This window comes from Cervus canadensis, chromosome 8 (genome assembly GCF_019320065.1).
Source record: "Cervus canadensis isolate Bull #8, Minnesota chromosome 8, ASM1932006v1, whole genome shotgun sequence".
Lineage (NCBI taxonomy): Eukaryota > Metazoa > Chordata > Mammalia > Artiodactyla > Cervidae > Cervus > Cervus canadensis.
In genome coordinates, this window is record NC_057393.1 from 13,913,617 (window position 1) to 13,940,471 (window position 26,855).

At 51.0% G+C, this 26,855-nt stretch overlaps 1 protein-coding gene and 1 long non-coding RNA gene across 10 annotated transcripts in view; one reads left to right on the forward strand and one right to left on the reverse strand.

Moving 5' to 3' along the window:
• Positions 1-1,079: 1,079 nt before the first annotated feature.
• On the reverse strand, positions 1,080-7,704 carry EMX2 (empty spiracles homeobox 2). Of its 2 annotated transcripts, XM_043475335.1 has the most exons (3): positions 6,864-7,704; positions 4,792-4,976; positions 1,080-2,580 (listed from the first exon to the last, which is right to left on the reverse strand). In XM_043475335.1, the coding sequence occupies exons 1-3, from the start codon at positions 7,270-7,272 to the stop codon at positions 2,413-2,415; spliced, it is 762 nt and encodes a 253-aa protein (XP_043331270.1). In that variant the 5' UTR covers positions 7,273-7,704; the 3' UTR covers positions 1,080-2,412. The 2 variants fall into 2 exon arrangements, with proteins under 2 accessions (XP_043331270.1, XP_043331271.1); XM_043475336.1 differs by lacking the exon at positions 4,792-4,976 and having other exon boundaries at positions 2,477-2,580.
• A 352-nt stretch (positions 7,705-8,056) lies between these two features.
• LOC122445887 overlaps positions 8,057-26,855 on the forward strand; it is a 103,080-nt gene continuing 84,281 nt past the window's right edge. For all 8 annotated transcript variants that reach the window (XR_006270718.1, XR_006270719.1, XR_006270713.1 and 5 more), the window contains exon 1: positions 8,057-8,428. This is a non-coding gene — a long non-coding RNA (uncharacterized LOC122445887). The remainder of the gene's footprint in view (positions 8,429-26,855) is intronic.

Genomic DNA, 26,855 nt, shown 5'->3' on the forward strand with positions numbered 1-26,855 from the left:
ATAGTGCCCTATAGTCCCCACACGTGCACAGAATGTCTAATCTTAACTTTTCAAGGCAGGATGTTAACAAAGCTTGTATTTTTGCCCTGCATTGTAACTTGGCCTTATCACAGTGTAAAGGGTGGGGAGATTGTCCTAAATTATGTCCAGGCAGCCCCCCTGGATCCGTGGATTAAGAGATTAAAGGAGACCACTGGGCAAGGCCTCCTCTTTCCCCTTCATATTCCTGGTATGATAATTGCTTAAACTGATTTGCACTTTCACAAAAGCTCGCAGGATGCTTTGTAGCTCGAACAGAACAGACGAGGTTTCTCTATCAATGGAAATAAAACTGATTAATGCAGCCTATCAGGATAAGAAGCAAATGAAGCATGCAAAAACAACCTCGTACCCCCAGAAGGGGGAAAGAGGTGGGGGGAGCTAAGTTTCCTCCAAGACTGGTTACAACTTTTTCTTTACTGTTAAAATTGAGAGTTGAAGGTTTCTCAGAATGCTTGCCTTATAAGGCTGCTGAGGCCCTTGGGCTCATCTCATCACCTTTAGCAGATTGGGGCTGGAGAGAGGAAGTAAAGAAGGGAGGGAGGGAGGAGAGAAGGAAGGAAGGGTAGGAGGAAGAAAAAGAGAGGGAGAAGAGACATATTTCAGGGGTTTGAGGTCAGAAACACAGTTTAAAAGTCCTAGATTTCTGATTCTGCTAAGTGTTTTCCCTAGTCTTAGGGGAATATTCTTCAGTGCAGAGCTATATGTCTAGGTTTTTTTTTTTTTTTTAATAACTAGCGATTAAGAGTAGTAAGCATGTTTAACCTGAAATTCAAATTAAACTCCTTCTTTAGGCCATGCAATGGGCAGAGGTCTGGATGGAAAACTTTTCTTCCATCTCTTTTCTGAAGGACTTAAGTTTTCCTAATCCTCTCCCTTTTCCACCCTCTTCTCTCTTTAAAATGCCCAAGAATCCATCAGTCTGGCCCTTTTGTGGGTGGTGAGCCTGGGCTTCTTGAGCCTAGTTGGGGACGGACCACACTCAAATTAAAAAGATGCTTTAAAAAAAAAAAATCACTTCAATTTCCCAAGACGACTACTCTGAGGGCATATTGATAAATCTTTATTGACAAAATATTGACATTGACATACTTCTTGGAAGTATATAGTGTGTTAGAATTCTAACAAATTAACACAAAACACAAAAATATTTACATTCTGGTATAGAAGACATTAAAGAAGCATTTGTCACTCTCTTTAGTAAGTCTATGATCTTGAAATAGAAACTCAGTGCTTGAAAACTTGCCGCAGTGTCCTTGGCCACACTTAACATCATCCCCGCTAACTACAGTCCTTCAATTTTTGCAATATATAGATTTAAAGTTTGGAATGGCCTTTACGGCAAATGGTTGAACTCGGCCAATATCTTCAATGACTAAAAGGAGAAGTTTACTTTGTGGTTTTAAGCCTCGGGATGTTAGGAAAGGGAATGTCCAAGAAATAGAATTTAGGTTTTTTTTTCTTGTTTCTTTTCCCAGCACAAGTTCTGACTCCTCTTATGGGCACCCTCCCCCTCCACCCCCAGCCCCCCATCCTGTTCCCCGTTTCTCTGAAAGAGGACCGCTATTGCTGAGCCTACCTCATTTAGCTTTCACAATCACTTTGACATCAGAAGGTATCAAAAAGTGTTTACAGACTGCACATTTCTTGAAAAAAAATCAAAATAAAAAACACACAGAACCTGTCTTTAAAAGGAAAAGGAAATTACAATTCATTTTCTGTCTTTAGACACCATTCGCCCAACAACTGCTACATGCAATTCAAGTTTTTGAACAGGTGTGGGATGGGGCTGGATGTGGAATCTCGATTGTTATTATTACTAATTATTTTTAAAGATTGGGGGGGGGAAACACTTCGAAGGGCAAAATTTTAAAGTCCTGTGCCTGGTTGGGTTTGTTTTTTTTTCTTTTATCATCACCATTATCATCATTTTTAAAAAAATAAATCGGACTGCGATAAACGGAATACCTGCCAATCATCTTGTCTCGCTGGTTTGGCGTTTGACTGACAGCTCCCCTTGTCAGAGCGCCTTCGGCTTTGCCACCTTAGGACCTCTCTCTCTCTCTCTCTTTCTGCCTCACTCACTCAGCTGCCTCTTTAGACAAGGGTAGCGTGTTCATCAAGGAGCCTCCTGTCTTCTGCCATCTAGGCGCGGCCTCGGATCGGGACCCTGCGTTCTGCCGCCCGTCTGCGTCGCGCCGCGGCTCCTCTCTCTGACTCCCTCTCCCCTTCTCCGTGACTGTGTGTGTGCGGTTTGTTTTTGTTTTGTAGGGTTTTTTTTTTTTTCTTTTTTTTTTTTTTCCGTCTTCCCCTCCTCTCCCTGTCTCTGTTTTGCTCCGTGATGTCCGTTTCGGTGGGGTTCTGTCTGTGTTTTTAATCGTCTGAGGTCACATCTATTTCCTCGGGACTCGCCTGCTTAGTGGCGATCCTCCACCGGTTAATATGGTGCGTCCCTTTTTTCTTTTGTTGCGAATCTGAGCCTTCCTCCTCCAGCTTCTGCCTTTTGAACTTCGTCCTTCGGTTCTGAAACCATACTTTTACCTGAAGGAGAGGCAGAGAAGGCGCGTTAGTATTCCTGCACAGCGCCCTCCTACCTCCTCCTCTATTGCCTGGCCAGACCCTGGGCTGGACTACAAAAGTCCAGTGCCCCAGGCCGCGCATCCTGTTAACTGGCACCCCCACTCCCCACCCCCCACAGCTTTCCCTTGGGGAACAGAGCTCCTGTTGCCAGGCCCGGGGAAGCCTGGATCCCGGCCCTTCTGAGCCCTCTTGGGGAAAACTTTCCCCTGGACCCGCCGGCTCCGCGTGCTCGGTGCCCCTTTCAGTTTCAACCAGCTCAAGACACCCACATCCCCGTTAAGTGCAAAAGCCTGGCAAACATTGGGAAGCCTCTATAAAACAATTAGTAAAGGAAAATTAAAAGGTCCCTGACTCCCTCTACCTAATCAGTGCCGCAAAGAGTTCATTCCCGCTGCTGGGCCGAACGTGCTGGCTTTTATTTTCTGCTGGCTTCCGCAGCCACTGCCTAAATATAGCGCCTCCTCTGCAAGGCCTGGGCCCTGGGGTAGGCAGTCAGGATTTGCCTGCGCTTCCTCCTCTGTGCCCAGGACTCCTGCAGGTGAGCAGGAGCAGTTGTGGGCGACAGTTGGGGGTGGGGGTTTGGAGGGAAAACCAGGGTGGACGGTGGGGTACAGGGCCCTGGGGACTAACCCAGCTGAATCTTTTCAGCTGGGAAAAGAAACTCAAAAGTGAAAGCTTCTGCAAGACCGTGGGATAGAGGGGAAGTAAAACTGAGAAAGACAAGGGAAGAGCCCCCTCTGTCCTCTTCTTGACCAGCTCCAGGACAGGCCAGGGCCAAACTCCCACCCCATCGCATCACTTCCCACCAGGGCGGGGCTGGCGGCCTGGCCTCCCCAGAGGGCAGCTAGAAGTCTGGGGAGCACTGATGTGGGACTGGGTTGACCGGCCCCTGGGGGAGATTGGTGATGGGTCCCTATACACTGACCAGACCACACAATGGCACTGCCCAAGCTTCTCAGCAGCAAGGGACAGGTGAGGAAAATGGTAGTGACTGCGCCTTCCACGCCCCGGGGCTGTCCCCACTTTGCCAGCAGTACCCCTAAGCCCCTGAAGTCCGCTGGGCTTTCTCCTTTGAGTCGGCAGGCCCAGGTCCCGGCTTGCTCTCCCCGAATGCCCCCAGTCCCCCAAAGTGTTCCCATGAAAAAGCCGAGCTGGAACAAGGCTGAGTTTAATTTGCTTTGAGTTTGCTAATTGAGGGGGAGGACGATTCATTTCTCCCCGGCGCTCGCCCAAGGCGCGCGTCGGTGCGCTCGGGGCTTGACACGCACACAAAGACTCCAGGCAGCGTGGGCAGCGAGGCGGACAAAGACCACCGCCGCCTCGGCGATCCAGGAGAAATCAGCCGGGCCGCGCCTTGTGCCGGGCCCCGCACCAACCCGCGAGGCCCTCCTCGGTTTTGTCTGGGGGGACGTTTTAAAACAAAAGCCTCGACCTCTTTGCGCCTCCCAGGAAAAGTGTTACAACTTAATCTGCCCGAAAATGTTACTGTTTGCCGGGAACTTTGACCCCGCCCTGCGGCTCCGCGTACAGTAGCGCCTACTGTAGCCCGAAGCCCCCTCCCCAACCCCGGGGCAGGCCGGAGCACGGCCCGCCGGGGGACCCTGTTGCGCAGCAAGGATTTGCCCCCTGAGGCAGCCCCTCTCCGCAGCCTCCTGGCTCAGTTTCTCCGACTTAGGGACGCACCCAGGATGCCTGGCTCGGTGGCCTGATCCTCCTGTCCCCTTAAGGGGAGTAACTGGGAGCTGTCCGTGTGAGCCGTGAGCCTCTGGCAGCACAGACCTCGCGCTTAACCCACTCCCAGCCCTCTCTTCCCAGCCTAGAGCCCCAAACGCTTCTACACCTCTTTCTGGCCCCAGTCGTGCCCCCAGACTCCCACCGAAAGTCTCATCAAAAGTGCAGCGGTGTCTCAGCCAGGAGCTGCGAGTCCAGCCCGGCCCCACAGAAAGAGCACCTCAGCCGGTCCCCCCCCCCCACCCCCCGGAACCTCCAGCGGGTCGGCTCCTACAGTCCGGTGCTGGAGCCCAAGGAAGCCAAGGGCCCCTCGAATCTCACACATCTTGAACCCAGGGCGTGGGAGTAACTCCCGGCCTGTTGGCGGAAGGCCCTCCGCACTTTGCGGGCTGCGTGTGTCCGGGGATCTGGGATGCGGTGGCCGCGCCGGGGCCCGCTCACCTGAGTTTCCGTGAGGCTGAGGCTGTGCGCCAACTGCTTCCTCTCGGCGCCCACCACGTAGTGGTTCTTCTCGAAGGCGTGTTCCAGCCTCAGAAGCTGGGACGGGGAAAAGGCGGTGCGGATCCGCTTCGGCTTTCGGGCCAGCGCGTTGTGCAAAAGGAAGCTCTCCGGGCTCGTGTCGTTCCCTGCGGGGAACACAGCAGAAGTCCTGTTAGAGGGGGCCGTCCTAGCCCGGGCCGCGCGCTTCTCCGGAGCCGGGCTGACCTGGCCGCGCGCTCAGGGCCTTCGCGGACGTAGCCGGTGCGGCTTGGCCCGGGGGGGGGGCCCGACGCGCGAAGGGAACGCCGGTCCAGCCGCCTGGCCCTGTCCGCTGGGCCCGGACCTGAGCGGCTGCCACCCAGCAGTTGTCCTCGGCGGACTTTGCAGACCCCCGGGGCGCCGCGGGCCTCGCCACCTCCGCGCCGGGCACCCGGGGATCGAGGAAGGGGCAGCAAGGCCGGATCCGGGGATTGGCGCCCTGGACCCAAAGCAACGGCTTTCTCTTTTTTCTAATCTCGGAGAAAACTTTGCCCCCGGGGATGAGGGGCGGAGAGGTGATGAGCCGCTATCTAAAGTTTTCTCGGGTACACATTTTAAAAGTCTTTCTCCTCCGGAAAAGCTCAGAGGCCGGGCTTGTCGTTGCAGCCCGGGCTTCACAGAAATCTCTCCGGCGGGTGCGCAGGGTTTCTGCTGCAGCTTCCTCCCCGAGGTCCCGGCTTCCCCGCTGCCTTGCTCCGGAGAACTAGGAGGCGCGAGCGAAGGCGTCGTAACCCGGGGGCGGGGGGGTGGGGGCGGGTGGGAAAGGAGCTGCCGGCACCTTTTAGGACTGTCCGCGGCCCGGGAAGATCCCAGCTACTCCGAGTCTGGTGTAGGGACCAAGACCGTGGCTGCTGGAGAATGAGGAAAGAGAGCCCTAAACTTTTCGAGCAAAGCCAGTTTCAGGTTCACTCACTGGGGTGGGAAATCGATTCACCAAAAACCCAAAGAAAAACAAACCGACAGTTCAGGGGGGAATGGAGGCAAATCCGGTCTGGGGATAAAGGTAAAACGTTGTTTTTGTTTCTTTTGGTTTTTGAAATTAAGGAAGAGGGGGGTCTACCCGACTTTAGGCGCTGGCAGGAACGCAAAGGGTTAACAAATGGACAAGCCGCCGAGTATTGATCGGCTGCCTCGGGAGGTAGGTCTTTTCCCCGCTCGGATCGCCAAACTAATTACTTGTCCCCTTTACTGGAGTTTTAACTTTCCTCCTACCGCCCCCCCCCCCAGAGAAAAAAAAAACAAATCCCCCAAAACAGCAAGAAAGGAAAACACCCAAACATCTCCTCTAGCCCATCTTCCGACCCGGTTCATTTAAAGGAAAAACAAAAACAAAAATCAGACTGAACCTGCCTTCCCGCCGCGGCGGCTCGGCGCCGGAATTGAGCCGGTCACCGCGAGAGTGCCGAGCCTCGGAGAGGTTCCTACCCGCGCGGTTCCCGCCGCTCCCCAGCCTCCGAAATAAGCAGGATAAAACAACCCCCCTGACCTTGCTCCGGGGGCGTGAGGGTCTCTTCGCTGCCGGAAGAGGGTCAGAGACCGAGACGTCGCGGGTCTAGGAGGCAGGGGCGCGGAGTGGGTGGCGAACACGCAGTGGAAGGCGAACCTGAGGCCGGGCCCTGCCCGCGCCCCTAGGAGCCAAGACGGCGAGAGCATAGCCGAGGAGACGGAGAGCCTGGGCACCCCGCGGCCACGGATTCCTCGGTGGCCAGCACTCGCAGCAGGCTAGGACAGCCCGCCTAGAGAGCATTCGGAGGCAACTCCTCTGCGTCCCTCCCTAAAGGGGCAAGCGGCCGCAGGCCAGCCCCCAAACCGGCCGCAGCTCGGAGACTGGGGACCAACACCGTGCCCGACTCCTCGCCGCCCAGTTTCCAGACGCAGCGCGCGGGCGGTCGAGCCGGAAGAACCTCCATCCAGGCCTCGCCGGGCGCCCACCCGGAGCAGGCCGAGGGCAGCGTGGGATGAAGCGCTCCGCGGCCCCGCGACGTGGCACGTACCTTGGAAGCGGTGGCCCAGATATCGATAGCGATGGATGAGCCAGGGGTAGAAGGTGGACGGGTCCCGCTGCTGCGAGGCGAAGAGGGGGTGTGGCGAGTGCGAAGAGGGCAGGGGGTGGGCGGCCAGGGCGTGCGGCGGCGGCACCGGGTGCACGGGCACGGCCGGGTTTGGCGGGTGCGAGACCGCCTCGGCGAACACCAAGTCCGGGTTGGAGTAGACGCCCCTGCCGGCGGCGGCGGCGGCGGCGGCCGAGTGGAAGCCGTTGAGGAACGGGTTTATGGGGCTGGAGTTGGCGTAGCTGAGCGCCGCGGGACGGATGGGATCTTCGGAGCGCGAGGCGGGCAGGGGACTGTCCTTGGCCACCAGCGACTCGATGGTGAAGCAGCGCTTGGGCGCCGGCTGGAACATGCTGCGCCGAGGAGCGGGCGCCCGGGGCTCCCGGGGCCCGGCGACCGCGGCGCGCTGCCTCCGCCGCCCGCTGCCCGCTGCCCGCGGCGAGAACGGACGAGAATCGGGGACTTGTTTGTTGGGGGTGGGGGTGGGGGGAGGAAAGGGAGAAAGAAAGGAAAGGAAAGGAAAAAGGAAAGGAGGGGGGAGGGGGAGGGAGAGGCAACGCCGAGGATCCCGAGAATCTTGCACCAAACGCGCCCAACCTGGAGAGAGGGGGAGAAATCCTTCCAGAAGAATTTGCAGGCGTGGATTGGGGTAATTTTTTTTTTTTTTTTTTTTTTTTTTTTTTTGGCGAGATGGCGTGGGTGGGGGGGTCGAGTTAGAGGCGGAGGTGGGGGGGGAGTTCTCGGGGGAAGGCAAAAAAAAAAGTTTTCTCTCCTCTGCAAAAGGCGGGCAGGGCGCCCTAAGTCCAAGGACAATCCATGGAAGTGTTCGCTTCTTCACAAGTTGTGCAAACGATTTGTTAGTTCATGAGCCTAATTAGTGCGGGGATCACATAAACAGCTTCCTCCGAAGCCTGGTAAATGGCTTGATGATTGGTCGCTATTACTCGCCCTGAGGTGGAAGGGGGGAGACTCTTTAAAGTGCGTCAGAGGGAGGCGAGCGCCTGGGAACCCGGAGGCCTGGATCCGGGCCGAGAGTGGAACGGAGTCGCCGCCGTGGCCGCGGCCGTGCCTCCTGCGCCCGCCGGGCCGCCCGGCCTCTCGGCGCCGTCGCCCCGCGCCCCCAGCTCACTCGCTCCCGCGGCGCCGCGGCGGCTTCTTCTCCTCCTCTTTCGCCTCCTCCTCTTCCTTCGCTTCTCCTCCTCCTCCTCGTCTTCCTCCTTCTTCTCCTCCTCCAGTTCTCCCTCCTCCTCTTTCCCCACCTCCTCCCCCTCGGCCACCGCCTCCTCTCCACCACCATCACTCCCTCCGGGACACCCTGGTCCCTGCAGAGTCCCCGGTCGGCGCCGCCTCCTCTGCGGCCCCCTAGATTCCCCAGCCTGCCGATCCCGGGCTTGGGGGAACAGACGGACACGCGGACACTACATATTCCTCGCGCCCAGCGCTTCCGCTCTGCTGCCCTCCGCAGCCCCGCGTCTGGGGAGCTGGAATCGCCCCGGGAGCCTTCGAGGGTAAGCGGGAAGGGGTGGGTTCCCGGCGAGGGTTAACGGAGCTGTTCGGTCAGCGAAACTCCCGGCGATTTCCTAGGTGAGGAGGGAGCCTAGCGTGGAGGGGTGTTGGGAGTCCTCCAACCGCGCGTAGCCTCGAGATCTCAGGGTCGCCGATCTCTCCATCCTTGACGCGGCTCGTTCTTTTCCAAGTTGAGACCGGAGTGGATGACCCTGCCGGGACGGTGGGCGCTTCCAATTTCCCCCACAGGGTCTCGATTTTCCTTTCCGGGAAGGGGCTCATCTCCTTCCCCCAAACAGCTCCTTCTGCAATATCTGGGACTAGGGGTCCAAGGTCAAGGGAGAGGCTGGTGTGCTGTTACTATTACCGTTAGGTTGTCGTTATTATTTTTGTCAGTGTTGTTGTCATTATTATTTATTGTCACTATTTCTATTATTATTCTGCCATCTGTCGTCCCAGGGGTGGGTTGCTGTGCAAACCCAAGGGTTGCAATTAGGGAGTGCAGATCGTTTCTCCAGTCCTAGGCCGTGTCCGCATTTTCGAGCTTGCCTTCGGTTTTGGGATGATTTTAGGGCCGAGTTCCCTCGTCCCCATTGGCTCACGCAGCAGCATAATTATGATCACATCCCCCAGGCTGCTGGCGCTGCTCTCTGTTTATTGGTGGTTAAAGATCTATTATCTATTCATCAGCCGCCTCTTTTTTTTTTTTTTTCTTTTTGCCAATTACATTCTTCTAAAGTGAAGTACCAGCAGGTATTTTGCACGTTTACAATTAATGATTTAAAAAAAATCTGGCATCCTTTAAATCTCTTACTTGGAGGCCCATGTCACTTTGCTGAAGGACGAAGAAATGCCTGTGTTTGGTGATGAGGTTGCCCGTGAGACTGAAAAAATGTCGATTGGGAGGGGGAGAAGAGGAAAGTCCTGTAAGTCAGGCTGCACCGCCCCTAGATTCATCAGTCATAAGTCCCCAGGTCTGGGAACTTGTTCCTCTGCCTTGCCAGCCATCCGCTCCCTGTCCTGGGGTCACCCCTGATCCTCTGAGGATTCATCTGCTGTGTATTTATGTTCATGTCAATTTCTTCTTTATTCCAGGCATAGTCTGTATTGGGGGTGCAGTGAGAGGAGGGTCCAAACACCCCTTTGGAAAACACTCTAGGCAAGAAAGGGGTTAGGAGTGTGTTTTCTGGGGTTGTCTGGGCACCTGGCCTTAGTGAGGACCCAGCAGAGATCATGGTGCTGCCTCCTCCCAGCCTTCCCAGGGCACATACACACATTCACACACGGCACAATCTTGGGCCTCAGCTTTGTGTTCATGTCCCAAGAAGCCTGCCCCTGCCTCAGACTTCAGCTCTCTGATGCCAGCTATGGGCAAGGCTCTTGGCTGTGTTTTCACCCTTAGCAGTTTCTCTCCACCTTCCTTTGTGGCATCCCCCCATCCTTTCCCACAGGGCCAAGGAAACAGGGTGCTGGATCCAGCCTTTTGGGGTGGGGTGCATTTTGAATACTATCTGCCTGGGTCCTAAACCACAGACCACCAAAAATATCATCTCCAGTTCAGAAAACCTTCCTTCTCTTAGGCTGTAGGGACACAAGCCCCATTGTGCTCAGGCCAACAGAGCCTGAAGCCACAAGGAAAACTGGAAGTCTTTGGGCTGCACTAGCCAGCCAATCTGGGGTAGAAGTAGAGGTCAGCCCTCTGTTCCCAGAAAGAAGCACCCAGTTTAGGTGGGTTGTAGATCCCCGATCCTGGAGTCTATGGGAGAGGACCCCATTCTCCATAGAAACATCTCCAGGAGGGCTGGAGGTTCACATTCACCTGCAGACCAAACCTGTCAAACTCGGCCTTAGGCTCCAAATGGAAACTGGGGATACTAAAAGCCCCACGCTGTCTGCAGGCAGGGAATGGCCATTCGTTGAACAGTAAGTATTAGTGATCTTAGCTGAAGGGAATAAGAGGACACGATCTTGAAGGCCAAGGGCCTCCACCCAGTGTCTGGGTGGAAGGGTGAAGCCATCTAAACTCTCAGGCTGAGCATTCAAGTGTTACTGGTACCACCGTAAATGCTTTCGCCTGCTTTGGTCAAGATGTGTCCAGAAAATGTCCTAAGGAAGTGAGTGGTCTGGATCCCAGACCCCTAGTCTCCCTCCCAAAGTATGACCAGTTGGCCGGGGCAGAGGACCCAGGCTTCTCCCAGCCTACAACAAGAGACAGGCCACCCGCCTCTTGCAAACTGCCCTGGAGAGGGCTGGCTTTACCCCAGCGGGCTCTAGTCATCAGCAGGTGGGTGAGGCTGAGAGAATCTCCTATCGGCCTTCTTGGCAGCAGAAAGACGCGCCAGTTCCTCTGCCCCTGTTCCCTGCCGGCCCCATGCCTTTTCTGGGCCCCTGTGAGGAAGAAGCGGGTTTCCAGTGAGTGAGGGGCCTCACTCACTCGGAAGTCCTAGAAGGGGAGAGTAATCTATGCTAATTCATGCGCCAGGACCAGGAGCTTGGAAGAGTTGGCGCTGCCGGCCTCGACGTTCAGGGGAATTAACTAGAAAAGTAACTCATTAACCAGGCTGGCAGTGGAGGCGCATCAAGTCGCTGGGCACCCTAGTCTGTCTGGACCCGAAGCCTAGGCTGCCCCTAGACTCTGCTCCCTGGACCCAGCGGCTGCTGTTCTCTTTACGTGGGGCTTCCCCAGCCTTGCAGAATGCAGCCTCTCTTTGTTCCTCATCCTTCCTGGAAGGGTGGGTGTTTGCTTAAGTAACGGTGTGAGCAGTGGAGAGTGTGGGGTGAGGGGGATTTCGGAGGCTCTTCACTTCCACACCCCCAGCCTCTGAGTGTTGAGTTCAGTAGATTTAGGAGGCTACACTGTGCAGGCAGCTGATCTGGCAGGCCCATAATGGAAGTTCAAGTCTCCAATCTGTCACGTACTGATGAGCGATCTTAGGCAACACCACCACCTCTCCCAAGCTCCATTTTGTCATGCGTTAAAATCACGGCCAATGCTTCCTGCAAGGCCGTGGAGGGAGTGATAGAACCCTTCTACCTCCTGATCATGGCAGGCAGTTATACATCTGTGTGTGTGTGTTTTACAAACTCAGAATTGTGCACAACAAAGGGTGAGTTTTACTGTATGTAAGTTACACCTTAGTAAACCTGCCCCCACCCCCGACCCTCCCAAAGCCAGACCTGGATGATCTTAGGCAGGTTACCTCTCAGTGCCTGTTACGTCTTGGCTCTTGAGATTGCTCAAAGATAAGCCTAGCTGATCGTTCAGAATAAGCCCAGCAAAGTGCTTAATGTCTAGCATGTAATGAATGAGCTGTAATAAAGGTAGTCCCTGTCTTTGATATTAATGTGATTATTACCTACTCCCCTCCAAGGCTTCTTGCTGGGCTTCAAGACTGAACAATAAAGTTGTACAAACGTAAGCTACTGCTCACCTCATGCTCCTGACATGTTCCCCTCCATCTTCTCCTAAAGGGAAGGGACTTCTTTAAGGGGACGCTAGGGGTGAGAGAGGCTTGCATTCTTGCCTAGGGAGACATCAAAGGGCAGAGATTTCTGGTCCTTTCTCCCATACCATCTGCTCTGAGTTTCCCAGCAGGCCCCCTACCTTCAGAGGCGCAAACAGCAGTGCTTTTCTCTCCCCCGGCTCCTACTCGGCCTGTTTGACAACTGGGGTGGATGCATAGCTTCCTGCAACCCAGGATGGACACCAGGTGCTGCCTGGGCCACTACCTGTGTGACCTTCACCTTCTTGAATCTCAGTTTTCTTTCTGAAAAGGGAATATCAGGATCTTAGTTGTTTGAGAGGAGTAAGTGAGCTAATGCTTGGCACAGTTGTTGTTCAGTCGCTAAGTCCTGTCCGACTCTTGACTCTTTGCAACCCCATGGACTGCAGCACTCCAGGCTTCTCTGTCCATCACCATCTCCCTGAGTTTGCTCAAACTCATGTCCATTGAGTCAGTGATGCCATCCAACCATCTCATCCTCTGTGGCCCCCTTCTCTTGCCTTCAATTGTCCCCAGCATCAGGGTCTTTTTTTTTTTTTTTTACCGTTTATCAAATGTTAGTGTCAGGCGATGGCTTTGTACCTGCGGCACTCCGCTAAAGGTCGAGGCAGTTAGGAGCCTCCAGGTGAGCGGTACCCTGAGGCTGCACTGTGGGCCTGCCTAGCAGCGCGGGAAGCACGGACGTCGGTGGAGGGGAAGCCGCTTCCCGGGACCAAGGCATGAGAAAGGTGTCCGGGATGGGGAGATCCTTGGGACCCGGCCAAGAATTCCTCCAACCCACTGTGATTCCCAGCCACTCGGACATTCCATATGCGTAGGACGGCGGTGGGACAACGAAGAGAAAAATTAATATCCTAAAAACATTTCTTAAAACTGTTAACTACGGCAAATCCCTTTCTGCTGTCCTCCCTCGAGGCCGTTCGCTGGGCTGGCGCGGCGGCCCGGGGCGGGTATCCGCGTGCGCGCAGCGGCGCCTAGTGGCGAGGGCCGGGCGCTATCGCATCCCCGCCGGCGGCTGAGCCCCCGTGTGCCCCACTGCCAAGACCTTCCCGCGACCGCAGCCTAAGCCGGGAAAGAACGTCAAAGTTGGCTCAGAGGAAGAGAGGGCAGCTTGGAAATGCGTCTTTCCTCCCTCCATCGGCTCGCCGCTTCAGAGTTCACCACCCACGCTTGAATTCCAGCTCCACCCCAGTAGGACTTCTTTCGGAAGAGTGGAAAGAAGAAGAGAGCGCGGGTTGTGCTCCAAACAGGACGGCGAGGCCCCGATCACCTGTTGTCGGGGCGATACCGCGCAGATGAGACCACGACTTCATGCGTCAGGTCCTCGATCCTGCAGCCTGACCACGGTGGCTCAGAATGGGCCCATGGTGGCTTGAGCTGGCCCGGCCTTGGGTAGAGAGCTTTCCCGTGCGGTTCTCTCCCGTGGGGGTCTCGCGTGCGATTCTCCTAACGTCACGCCCCCCTGACGGCCGGCCGAGGACACCCCGAGACAAGGGTCCCGATGGTTATTACTGGGGTAGCAGTTGATCAGGCAGTCGGATAGGGCGGCTGTGATGACCGGCCCAATTCTCCGGGAGCCCTTATCTGTCCCAGGGCAAGTCGGTTCCTCCATGAGATGAAGTCGTGGAATCCGAGCGGGGTTCATTGGAAACCGGTGTGTAACTGTTCAAGGCGTCCACTGCGAGGGCGGGGGGCACCGAGCCCTCCCAGGAGGGTTGGACCTAGGTCCAGGCTTCTGCAGCCCCAGACGACTGCAGGAAACACGCTCTATCCTTCTCCGGATGTTAGGAGGAGGCTGCCAGCGTCTGGGTGTCGGAGATCCATCCCTTTTGAGAGCCAGCGTTTCAGGAGCCAGGAACTCCGCACTGACGCGTCAAGTTCAGGACCTGACCGTCGCGTTTACCTCCTTCAGGGCGCTGAGACTCGTCAAATCTCTCAACATACAGGCGGTCCCTTTTCACTACTGAAAGCAAAGAAACAGATCAAAGGAAGTTTAGGTTTCTCTCTTCCCTTGGCTACCTTCAAATGAAAGTCTAAAACCCAAGCAAGGATAGGCGTGGGGGCAGACCGAGGGACACAGGAATTAAGGACCTTGGACGCGTTTGCTCAGCCGACTGCCCGGTCAGGGGTGGAGACAGCTCCCTCTCCCCTGCCCTCGCCCCGCTGGTGGGTGTCTAGAGTTGTTGCTCTCCCCTCCAACAGTCCTAAAAGCTTTGGCTTTATTGGGCCGCCAGGTCACTGACTATTGCCGGACGGCCGGATAAGGTGACCTGCAGCACAGGGTCACAGGACCAGCACGGGCGGCGGGGAACTCATCTGCTGACTCATAGGCTACCTTCTCTGCCGTCTTTTCCTTTCAGACTCTGCTCTTGACACCCCTCACGGGCCTTGTAACTAGTGGGGCCCAGTCCTTTAAGGACATCCTTGAGGGTGTCAGTGGCAACCCACTTTCAAACCTAGGGACAGTTTCTGAAACGCAGGCGGGTCGCTGGGCCCTCTCAGGAACTTGTCTCCTCTTCTTGAACTTCCTCGTTTTCTGGGCTCTGGGGGCTGGACTAGGGCTTAGAAAGATCATGGCCATTGAAGGAAAGAAAGAAACTGGAAGCTTTTTCTCTTGGAGGATGCAGCTCTCCAAGAAACCCTGGGAGGATATTGGGGGAGACTTGGAAGGGCAATTCCTCTCCCTGTAACGAATTTTAGCTTTTAAAGGCATGTTTGCACACACTCAGTTCTCAGTGAACCTCGTAATCTGGTATAAAAAGTCATGATACCCATTTTCCAGATGAGAAAATTGAGGCTCAGAGAGGTCATCTGCAAGGAGCCTTGGAGCCGGGTTCCTTCCACTCCTAGCTCCCCAGCGTCCAAAGTCAATGCGTTCAAGCCAATGAGAAATGGCAGCAAAGACTCGGCAGGCTGACGGAACACGCTTCGAAGCCAGTCCAGGCGCATAACCCCATTACTTGCCTCGAACTCACTTGCCCACTATTGTCCTCCAGGCCACTGTTTCCACCTTAGGTCTCACCCGACACCCTCTTGCTTCCTCCCGGCTAGTCTTCTGCGGACTAAAGCCCCGAGTTTAGGATCAGAGGGTCGGAGGCCTCACTGCGGCCAGTCAGCGCAGGGGCTGACCGGGCTGAGACTTCGTGCGCTCCACACCCTCTTGTTGCTCTTCAAAGCGGCCCTGAAACCTCCGCGGATACCCACAGAGCGGCCCTGCGCCGGCGTCGGGGATCCCGGAGCGCGGCCCGAGGCCCCCTCGCCGCCAGCAAGGCGCCCCGAAGTCCCTGGCCTAGCGACCGACCTCTGCCTCCCTAGTTCTGCCCAGCCTGCGCGGAGCTGGCCTGACCAGGGGACAGAAGAGTGGCCGGGAGATGGGAGCTTCCGAAGAGGCCCACAGGGAGGGTCTGTTCGCCCCCTTCCTGAGGATCCTTGGCCCTGGCGATCTTTAATTACAGGCGGCCCCCCCAGGACAATCCCGAAGGAGCCTTCTGAAGGTTAGGGCCCCGAAGCTGCTTGGCTGCCCACCACGCTGACATTCAGAGGAGGGCACCCGAAGGTTGGGCACACCAGGCCCGCTCCTCTAGTTGCGTCCCCTCCATGTCTGAGCTCGGGGGGGGGGGGGGCATGCGGTGCTGCCCGCTTCTCCTGAGACCGCGCCAAGACCCTGGCGGTGGAGGAGAGGCGAGAGTGAGGCCCCACTGCCGGGCCGAAGCTCAGTTGCGTCCCGTGTGTCCCCCCACCCAGCCACACCCCAGGGGGGGCTGACCCTGAGAGGCCGGGCCGCAGCCGCCCCGCACTTAGCTCGGCCGCTAGCCGCTCGCCCGGGGCTGCGCAACAAAGGGTGGCATCGCTGCGGCGCGGGCAGGGACCTCATTGGTTCAATATTAGCTTTTCATTCCAGTCTATTGTGCCCATCTGAGATAATATTGACTCTGAGGTGAGAGCCCGCAGACGACAGGGCTTGTCTAACACTCCACGACAGGGCGCTCGAAGGGAAGAGAACCGGAAACGGGGAGTTCAAGAGGCTGCAAATAAAAGCTCTGGCGCGGCGGCGCGCCCCGGGGCCGCTTACGGCCCCGCCGCCGGGTGCTCCCAGTGGCGTGCGCCCGGGCCTCCGACTCGGGAACCCGGGCTCGGGAGAGGGGCTTGGGGTCCGGAGGCCGCTCTGAGGCGGGCCACTCCTTTCCATCGAAAACCGCCCTCGTTTACCACCCTCCTCCCCCATCTTCCACACTACTGATTTTGAGGTTCCGCTCCTGGGTAACTCCGGAGAAAAACGAATTCCCACGCACATTGTTTTAGTTTGCCAGTAAGCCACTGAGCTATTTTTTTCCGTCTAAACGAGATGATTTTTAAGGGTGGCTTCGCTGTCAGTGTGTCTCCTGTTTCCCCCAACACCAGAAGAGTGAGCAAGCCGCGATGATAGTTAGGCTGCAGGACTGGGGAGTGCGCGGTTAATATCAAATTTCTAACTGCATTTTGCTTTGCTTTGAGTCGTCTCCTGCAGCCCATCCGCGGGTTTGTTAACCGCCTTTCTAACCACAACTTTAAAGGGCCTCCAGAACGTTCACGTCTTGCATATAAAGATCCGTTTCAATCTCCAAATTGCCTCTAAATGCCTACGTTGGAAAATGGCCCTTAAAGTTGTCTTAGGTGCCTGAGAAAAGAACACTTACGTTTACACTCGCCGTACAGAACGCCAGATTCAGGGCTTGCAGTGGTCCTGAGAATGGATGCCCTCAGGTCTCCTTTAGGAAATCTGTGTCTCCCCCCCATTTGGAGTCTGACCTCCTCCCTTAAGAGATAATCTGTTAACCCCGTCACTCCCAGAAGGAGCTGATCCAGTCCAAGACACTTGGGTGTCTTGTGGGGAGCTGGGGTGGCAGCATCAGCACCCGGGAACCACCGTGAGCCTCCCTCCTTCCTTTTAGGTGCCCGGTGCTGAGCTGGGGTTCAGCGACACCCAGTTCCAGCACCTTGGATATTTCAGAGAAGGATACTCTGTCTAATATATTTTACATACGGGCCGTTTGTTTTCTATATTGTTTAATATAGAATATATACTATATGGATTTCATCATATTATGTACTGTTTGGAATATATTTAACCTCTAATATTACAATACTGTTCAGTTATTTAACATTTTTATACATTATATATTATACTGTATGTAGATAGTTCTGAATATATAAGTACATATAAATATATTTATTTTATGTGTGTAAAAGTATTTAGGGAAGCCTTTAATCTTCCTGCAAGTACATATTTGATCGTTTTCATGCAACGTTATTTTAAAAAGTCCTAATCGAAACCACTTTGACACCAGCCATGTCTTTATAACAAATAACCCTGGAGTCCAATTTCGGCTCCAGGGACCGAAGAGGGTAGGGGGAGGGAGGGAACTCTGCCATAAGGGACAGCAGGTTCGCTCTGGAAAGTGGCTTCCAAATGCCCAGTCCCTGGGGACCGAGGAGCCGACGTTCTGGACTGGGCGGCCGCCCCTCTGCCCGCTCGCGTGGTTGTTTTGGTTTTGAGAGAGGCTGTTTAGAGGCTCCTGTGGTCCCTACACTGATGTCATGAATTAAAAACGAATTTGGAGAGTGCAGCATATGCTCGGCTGCGGCGTCTGCGAGAGCAGCGGAGGCCTTTCACCCCGGGTTCTGGGCTCCAGACGCCGGAATGACGGCTCCGGCCTCGGCGCCTGACGCGGGCGCGCACGCGGGGCCCGGCTCCAACCTGCAGCCGCCCTCCGCCAACCCCGCGCCTGGAAAAGCTGTCTGTGGCTTAGACCGCTTGCAGATCAGGTGGTCCGCTTCTAACATCTATTAAGAGCCGAAGAAAGCAGGCAGTCGGGAGCTCCCGCAGGAGGGCTGGGGCCAGGTGGAACGGAATCGGGATTTCAGATGTCCCTAGGTTATTAGCCGGAGATCCAGTTTATGGAGGGAGGAAAAAAGATCATTGAAGTCTAGTGGTGCCGACTAAAGCATCAGGAAAGAGAAATGCCCCGACTTCACAGCCCGAAGAACCTGAGGGGTCTACTTCTGAGTGAGGCCTGGGAGTCCGGAAGAGAAATTGGAGTGGAGGGGGAGGGGGAATGGGGGGCGGGAGGAAGACTTGGAGAAAGGACAAAGGGATCAGAGACCGCCAGGAGGCAGGGTGTGGCGAGCTGTTTATTTCTTGAAAGTAAATCTCCTAAATGGCTACCTGGCGAACACCTTGTGGAACAAAGCAATGAAACTCGGCTAAAATCTGACCAAGAGATGGGCTTCCCACTTCAGGCAAAACCCCGGGTTCAGCGAGACCCGAAGTCCTCCTCTGATCTGGTCCAGTCCCCAGCCTTAGGGAAAGGTTTTTGCCGACGTGGAAGAGTGCAGGCTATGCCCTCGCGACTCGGTCCCTGGCTTGGACTCTGGGGTATTTGCTAAGATGAGCTGGGGACCAGGAAGTGGGAAAATGTCTTCATGTTGCTAAAAATAAAACAACTGACCCCTCCTCCTCCCCAGGCTGCAGTCTCAGAGCCTGGCTGCCTGGGGAGGCGTCTGAACACGCACAGGACACCAGGGCTTCCAGATGAAGGGTGGATCACAGTGCCAACCATGTGGATCTCCCCCAGATGGACTTCAGCACATCTGGCCCATCTGTAGTATTTCCTTCATCCAGGTGATTTGTCTTGCCCCTGCCCAGTGTGATAGAAAACTTTGTTCTAATTGTGGAAGTGTTAAGAGTTCCATGTTTCTGCCCCTTGCTCTGAGCCCACCCCCGCCCCATCCTGGTTTAAGGAGCAGATGCTCACGAGTGCTGGGAACAAGAAAGGATCTTTTTCATTGAACAATTGTTCGTTTGCCACCAGAGCATCTTACATGAGATGGTCCGTTTCTATCACTCATGGCACCTGCCAAGGGTACTGGGCTAAGCACCTATTACAAGGACCTATCTCATCCAGTCTTCAGAGCAATCCATCAAAATACTTCTCTTCTCACTTTCCAGATAAGAAAACAGGGGGCTCAGAAATGTTAAGGGGTTCACCTAACATACACACAGCTAGTAAAGGAAAGGGTCTATCTGATTCTAGTATCCCATCCCACCCCTACCACCACACCATCTCATTTCCCCAGTGAGGAAGTCCCACAGGGTAAGAAAAGAGAACACTTTGCTCCTGAGTCCACCAGAGTCTGGATCCCCCCTTCTCTCCAGAGCATTTATTCCAGTTCTGGAAGAGACAATAAGCAGTTGGCATATGGCTAGTATATATGGTGCATAAGGAGTTTGTTCACACCTCACTTCAGTCATCCCTCCCACCAACCCCTTCAGGTGGGTACGGACACGATCACTGCAGTTTAAAGAAGCAGAAACAGGCTCAGGAAGGTTGAACTATCAGTACATGATCACTGCCCAGCCAGTTCACGCAGAATCCTGGCACTGGCCTGAGCTCGTTCCAAGCCTCCCAGCTCCACAGATACCACATATGAGACCATTTAACCAACGGAGTTAGGCCTTGTATTCTGTTGTGAAATTGCTAGGTTGTTTTCTCTTTGTTTTAAGTATTTCTGCGAATGTTATTTTGGGATCCAAAACCTTTTCTTCATTTCTGCCCCTCTTACACACATTCTTTCTACATGTACATACCAATCTGTATCACAAGACCATCAAGGAAACAGAAGAAGTTGCTGCTATCTGAGTTCAAATGTTAGAGACCATAGTGTACAGATTTTATCTACAATTTTTGCTGTATTATTACTTGTATATTTTGTTCAATTACCATTTGCTTTACTTGCATCTCTCAAATGTGTGATCAAGAGTTTAAAGTTGCATATGTGTGTTTTTTTTTCATGACTTTAATAGCATTTTTAACTCTTGCTTGGACAATGCTTTTTTCTTTGCTAAGATTTAAGCAGAAGAGTTGGAGGTTGGAGAAATCCTTCGAGCAAATAATTCCATATCTAATGGGATAATTGAGACTCCAGATAGGAAATAGCTCAAGGTGTCTCTGACTTTGAGATAATGTACCATGTCCCCTGCCACTAGCAAGTCCTTAGCCAGCGAGGGTGTTCTCAGCCTTCAGGTGGCCAGGGCTCTACCCCCACACTCATTCTAAACCTCATGTCTTCACTCTCCCTAAGAGCCATGGCCCCACCTCCCATGAAAAAGCTTTATTTTTTCTCATTATTATAAAATTATATGTATATCTGTATACTAGACTAGTGCTTCCCTGGTGGCTCAGATGGTAAAGAATCTGCCTGCGATGCAGGAGACCCAGTTTTGTCCCTTGGTCAGGAAGATCCCCTGGAGAAGGAGATGGCTACCCTTCTCCAGTATTCTTGCCTGGAGAATTCCATGGACAGAGGAGCCTGGCAGGCTATAGTCCACAGGCTTGAAAAGAGTCAGACACACTTGAGCAACTGACACGTACACACATACTAGATTAGAATATATAATGAAGATAGTAACAATCACTTAAACCCCTCCTGACCGGAGGTCACTACTGTCAGCATTTGGGATGTTAACTTTTGACGATCTTGGAAAAGAAAAGAAGTTTATATTTATACCTTTTCATTGCCAGTGTTCTGGTAAGGAAAGGAAAGCAAAGAAATATACTATATGATTCTATTTACATGAAGTTCATAACTGGGTATAGAATTCAGAAGAGTGGTTGCCTCTGGGAGAAGGTTCACTGGAAAGGAGATCAAGGGAACTTTCTGGGATCCTAGAAATGTTCTATATCTTGATTTGGGACATGGTAACACAGACACATACAACTGCCAAAACTCAGCGACCTTAAGACCTGTGTATTTTACTGTGAAATTTTATGCCTCAATAAAGAAAAAGAAAGGAAAGCATTCTGGAAAAATACTATAGCAAAAGACCAAACTAGGAATATGGGGAAGGAGAAAAAGAAAGCATGAAATACTGAGCTAAGACAAGGCAAACACAGTATCTGGAACTAAATAGAAGAGGGTAGTAGGATTGGCTACCCGCCTCCCAGGGCACCAGCCTGCAGCACTGCTTCCCTCTGCAGGACAGCAGTTAAGTCCAAAAGGCCTTAAAAAGGGAATACAATCTGAAGATCCAGCTGGGCCCACCATCTACCAAACTCTCCCTCTTTGATGTTGTTACTCTTTTATATTTGCAGTGAGGCATTGCATTTCCTGATAGAGGCAGGGGATGGAGGTGAAGGGGTGGAAGGGATTTATTTGGATTTTCGGTATTTTTAAAGGGGGGTAAGGTGGTGGGGATGCGTGTGTGTGTGTCCCTTGGAGCCTAATAAGAATCTGTGCTGGAGTCAGAAAGGGAGATTGAAGGTCTTAACTCTCAAATAGATTATGTTCCAAAAGTTTCTTTCTTAATCACTACGTAGGACTCAGTATATTTTTACCTCATAGAAACGATGTTATAAATGATGGTCAAAGTTCCAAGTTTCTCCTCCCCCAAAGTCTATTAAGTGAACTATTCATAAGATATAGAATTTTACACTTGGTAGAAACATAATTATAACGGTTGTGTGCCACATTAAAAAAAAATAGGAAGAAAGCAAAATTCTTTTCTTTTTCCAAAAACATATCTTGCTATCTTTGAGGCACTATGTTGACATCTTATAGGTGTTTGGGTAGAGGTTGTCAGAATTTTTAAAAACAGAAAAATAGAAGTGAATGTTAACTGACAAGGGAAAACACGTTTCAAAGCAGGCAGAGTTGATGGGATAAGGAATTAGATGAAGACTTATGGAGAGATTGTAAGGGGTCCTGGAGCACTCTGAAGGTTGAATGGCCCTAAATCTGTTTCTACTGCAAAATATATGTCTTCCCTTTTCACTGCTACCAGAGCATTACAGTTTGACTTCTCAGTCATGATTGGAGTTGGTTGGTTGGTTGTCCTTTACTTTTAAATAATTTGGAGAGAGTAGAGTAGGATAAGACTTACAATTCCAAAGAGAAAAGGAAAGGAGATTTAGAAGGTATGTAAACCTAGAAGAAGGATTGTCAGAGGTAGATTTGAGCCAGTAGTGATGGAGGAAAAAGCGTTATTAACTTGAAACCCTGGGGAAGAAAGAAAAGGCGATTTCCCCAACAGCCACCAGGTGGCGAAGTTGGCTCAGGACAGCTTGGTGGCCATCTTGAAAGGAGAGTGGGCTAGGAAGCTCTGTGCTCTCACAAGGATGGGGCCACTTAACATGCATGGTATCGGGGGATCATTTATTCATTTATTCACAACCAATATTGTGCATTTACCGTTTATAAGGAAATTTGCAATTGGCTTGCAATTAACAGGGTTAAAAAATTTAGTGAATTATGATCCTTGCCTTCAAGGGCTAGTTGGGGAACTAGAAAATTTAATGTGCCCAGACATGAAATTTGTTATGTTTTTCCCCCCATCAGTAAGTTGAGGGTAATAACAATACAGGCTTTACTGACCTCACACAACTGTTCTAAGGCTAGAATATGATGAAAGTGAAAGTTGCTCAGTGGTGTCCGACTCTTTGCAATCCCATGCACTATACAGTCCATGGAATTCTCCAAGCCAGAATACTGGAGTGGGTAGCCTTTCCCTTCTCCAGGGGATCTTCCCAACCCAGGGATCAAACCAGGGTCTCCTGTATTGCAGGAGGATTCTTTACCAACTGAGTTATCAGGGAAGCCCTAGAATATGACTGGGGAGTAAAAATGCCTTTGTAAAGTACAAGTGTCAGGCAATTAATTGTGAAAATGATTTTCAGCTGTGTCCTCCCTTTATGGTCAATTATTCATTCAACAAATGTTTATTGTGCACTTAGGCTGAGTAGTCACTGTTCTGGGCACTGGGAACATAGCAGTGAAGAAAACAGACAAAACCTCTGACATCTCTCAGTAGGACCTTCTGCTGACATGAATAAGACTCATCATTCATATGATGTGAGAGAGGCAGAAAGCTTATAGCTAAAATGAGCCTATATATATACTGTTTGGAATATTGAAAAATCGGAAACAATCCAAGTATCCTTTAATATGGGACAGGTTTTTTAAAAATTATGATACTTCCATACTACAGAAAACTGTGTAACTGTTAAAAGATGGAAGTAGCTATCTGTGTGTAGTGTTATGGAAAGATTCCCAAAGCCTGTTAAAGGTGAGGGGAAACAAGTTCCAGAATAAAACATGGTATGACCCTAGTAATGTGTCAAATAAACACTGCCTATCTGTGTTTTATTCACATTCTAATATAAAGTTCCATGTGAATACTTACATGTAAACTCAGGGAAAAGTTCTTGAAAGATACACAGCTGGCAATCGGGTTATTTTATGGTAGGAGAGCTGACGTGGTTGGGGATGGTGTGGACCGGGGATTTTAAAACCTGTTGTTCAGTTGCTAAGTCATGTCTGACTCTGACACCCCATGGACTACAGCACGCCAGGCTTCCCTGTTCTTCACTATCTCCCAGAGTTTGCTCAAATTCATGTCCATTGAGTCAGTGATGCTATCTAACCATCTCATTCTCTGCCACCCCTTCTCCTTTTGCCTTCAATCTTTCAGCATCAGGGCCTTTTCCAATGAGTCAGCTCTTCACATCAGATGACCAAAGTATTGGAGCTTCAGCATCAGTCCTTCCAATGATTATTCAGGGTTGATTTCCTTTAGGATGGACTGGTTGGATCTCCTTGCATTCCAAGGGATTCTCAAGAATCTTCTCCAGCACCACAGTTCAAAACATCAGTTCTTCAACGCTCAGCCTTCTTTATGCTCTTTACAACTTAACGATGGTAGTTTCTGACAACAAGGGTGCATTCATGTATTATGTAATTAAATAAGGAGACACATGCATGTGGGTACAATTAAGTTATAGCAGCATGATTACAGATGACAATTGTTACTCTTTTAATCTTCTATAATGTTGTTTTAATATGTCTACAGAGAGATATACACATAGATAAGATGATGCCAAAACATAAAAGGTGGAATTAAAGCACTGTGTCCTGGCTCAGAAATCTTGCCTCTCCCCAACCCACCTGCAGTTTATAGTGAAACTTTTTTTAAGAGCATCATGGGATGTTGGAATAGAAACACTTGGTCTCCCACTTTTGAGGCCCATGTAATTATTTCAGTTAAGTAGCCTCAAGGATCTTTGCTAAAGACATGATTTCATTATGAGAGCATCATGCCTCTTCTAGCAGTAACTGAGCTTCAGCTGGAGCCAACACAGGGGATCTGGTATGGGATAGGTGGATCCCAACAGGGTCCCCTGGTTCCCAAACCAAGCCAAGTGAGCTAGCTTTAACTTTGGCGATCTCTGAAAACAAGGTCAAGCATCCTGGCTGAATCTCTTCCATCATCTCTGTGACCTTGGGCTCTTTGCTGCTTCTGAGTTCAATGTCAGGAGCCACACTGTATGGCCTATAACATCATTGCTGCTCCTAAGCTTAGGATTTCTATTGTGGCAAGTTGTTTAGATCACACTGTTGATGTGCACCTGCCATGTGCTGGGACCAAGAAGCAGAAAAGCAAGGTCCTTGGTCGTAAGGAGCTGTGGTGGAGTCGGATTCTTGGTGGGGGGGATATTGAAGCTGATGAAACTGCTGGAAAGGTGGACTCAGAAGAGAAGCAGGGAGATCCTCCTCCACTTTTCTGCCACCTCTGGCTCTAAATCTCTTGGAGAAAGCTGGCCTCTGTTCTTCTAGCCCCTTCGTTCTGAAGCAAAGCTGGCAGCAGGGCCCCTTGCCATGTCGGGTGGCTTCAGGTCCTAGAGATGAACCACATTCATGTTATTTAGAAAAAAGGAAAAAAAAAAAAAAAAAGAGTCTGAGTGACGACAGGGATAGTGGGGTCAGGGTGAGCTCTGGGAGGACTGGAGACAGACCTGGGCCTTACAGTCAACCCACTGAGATTCAGCACACTCTTAGTGAGCACCTACTCTCTGCCAGGCACTTGGCTAGACTGTGGGGGCACAGGTGTGAATCACACCCGGGGCTGACAGAGCAGGCCTTCAGTGGTTAGAGGCCTGTCCGCTAACCACTTAGAAACAGGGCACAGCTCTGTGCCCTTCTCCAGGGAGCCCCGAGAGAGCAGAAAGCTAGGGGTGTTAGCCAGTCAAGTGCCAAGCCAGTTTCACCCCAGAGCTGCTGGCGGAAGCCCAGGCACCCTGGACACTGAGTCAGGGGATGGGGATCAAAAGTCATCCTCAGCGGTGCAGAAGACTCCACGGGTGCCCTGTGTCCCAGCCAATCTGGAACAAAGGAAACTTGCTCCCGTGGGCTGGGGGCAGGGAAGATTTAAATACTTATGCCGGTAAAATTGTTAGTCTTCTCCTTTCTGGAGTCTGAAGTTTGTCTCTTTTCAAGAAAAACCTTTCTCATCCTCAAGGTTATGGGATTCTTATTTTTTAGTTTCCTTTCCAACTTCATATCATTTTTTTAAAATGTATACATCTTTAATATATTTGTTTTTGTTTTTTCTGCAAATGTGGCATAAGGTGAAAACCGACTTTTTTACCCTCCAAACAGATAACTATTTCAGCATTGTTTATGGAAAAATCCGGTCCTTCTCCACTAACAAGAAATACAATCTTTGTCATATATAGATTCCCATATATACATTTTATTTCATTTATCTGTCTTGTTCTATCCTATTTTCTATTTTATGCATTTCTCTATCTGGTATTCCTACAACATTGCCGTGAGTTTCCCTGATGGCTCAGACAGCAAAGAATCCGCCTGCAGTGTGGGAGACCTGGTTTCAATCCCGGTTGGGAAGATCCCCTGGAGAAGGGCATGGCAACCCACTCCAGTACTCTTGCCTGGAGAATCCCACGGACAGAGGAGCCTGGTGGGCTACGGTTTATGAGATCGCAAAGGGTCAGACATGACTGAGTGACGAAACACACAGCACAACATTATCATACTGCCTAATTACTCTGACTTTGTAATAGCTTTAAAAATCCAATAAAGCAATCCTCTTCTTTTTCTTCTTTTATAAAAAATGTCTATTCTCATGTATATGGCTTAGATAAAATTTAAAATCAACTTGTCTTTTCGATCAGAAATTTTACTGAAATTGCACAAGAATTACAAACTAATATGGGGAAGGATTGAAATCTTCACAATATTTACCAACCCCAAGCAGAAGAGTAATTTACTGCATTTGATTTTATTCGATGTACTTCAGTATGTTTCTAAACAGGTCTTAGATATTTCTCATATGAATAAGTCATTGTATTTTCAGTTTTGTGGGAGATTTATGCTTTGTTTTGTTTTTGGTATGGTGAATGGAATAATTTTCATTTTATATTTTTAACCTGTTACTACTATTATATGAGAAAACTAGCTTGTGTCTGGGAATCCTTGCAAAGTCTCTTATTGTTTCTATTAAGTAATCAGCTGAGTCTCTTGGATTTTCCATTTAATAACTGCTTTACTTATTACCAAAATAAAGCATGTCTCTTGTAGAAAATGAAGACATACAAAAGGAAAGAAACAAGCAATATCTGTAAAATCTACTCTCCAGATGTAGTCATTCTTTACATTGTGATGAATGCCCTTCAAAAAAATATGTTATACATATGCACATATATATTTAAAATAGTATCATAATATATATAACATTATACATATATCTACTGATGTAAACAGACATATATGTCTAAGAATTAAGTAGACATATGTCTATAGAGTCTTACAAGTAGCGTTATAATACGCATATTGTTTTCTAACCCATTTTTCCTACTTAATAAAATTTCACATTATAGTTCTAAATTATCATTTTAATCGCTCCATTAGGTGTATGAATTTATTTAAGCAGTCCCCTATCTTTGAACACTTAGAGTCCATTTTTTAGTATTATAAATCTACAGTGAACATCTTATGACATAGATCTTTGTGAATATTCATGATTATTTCTTTAAGAGAAATTTCTAGAAGTGGACTTTCTGTATCCAAAGGCATGCAGAAATCTAAGGTTTCT

Bases quoted from the DNA above. Each gene is read 5' to 3' on its own strand.
- EMX2 (XM_043475335.1), bottom strand. From the start codon at position 7,272: ATGTTCCAGCCGGCGCCCAAGCGCTGCTTCACCATCGAGTCGCTGGTG. The intron at 4,977-6,863 runs GTACGTGCCACG...TGTTCCCCGCAG, and splicing joins TCTGGGCCACCGCTTCCAAG to GGAACGACACGAGCCCGGAG. The intron at 2,581-4,791 runs GTGAGCGGGCCC...CCTCTCCTTCAG, and splicing joins TCAGCCTCACGGAAACTCAG to GTAAAAGTATGGTTTCAGAA.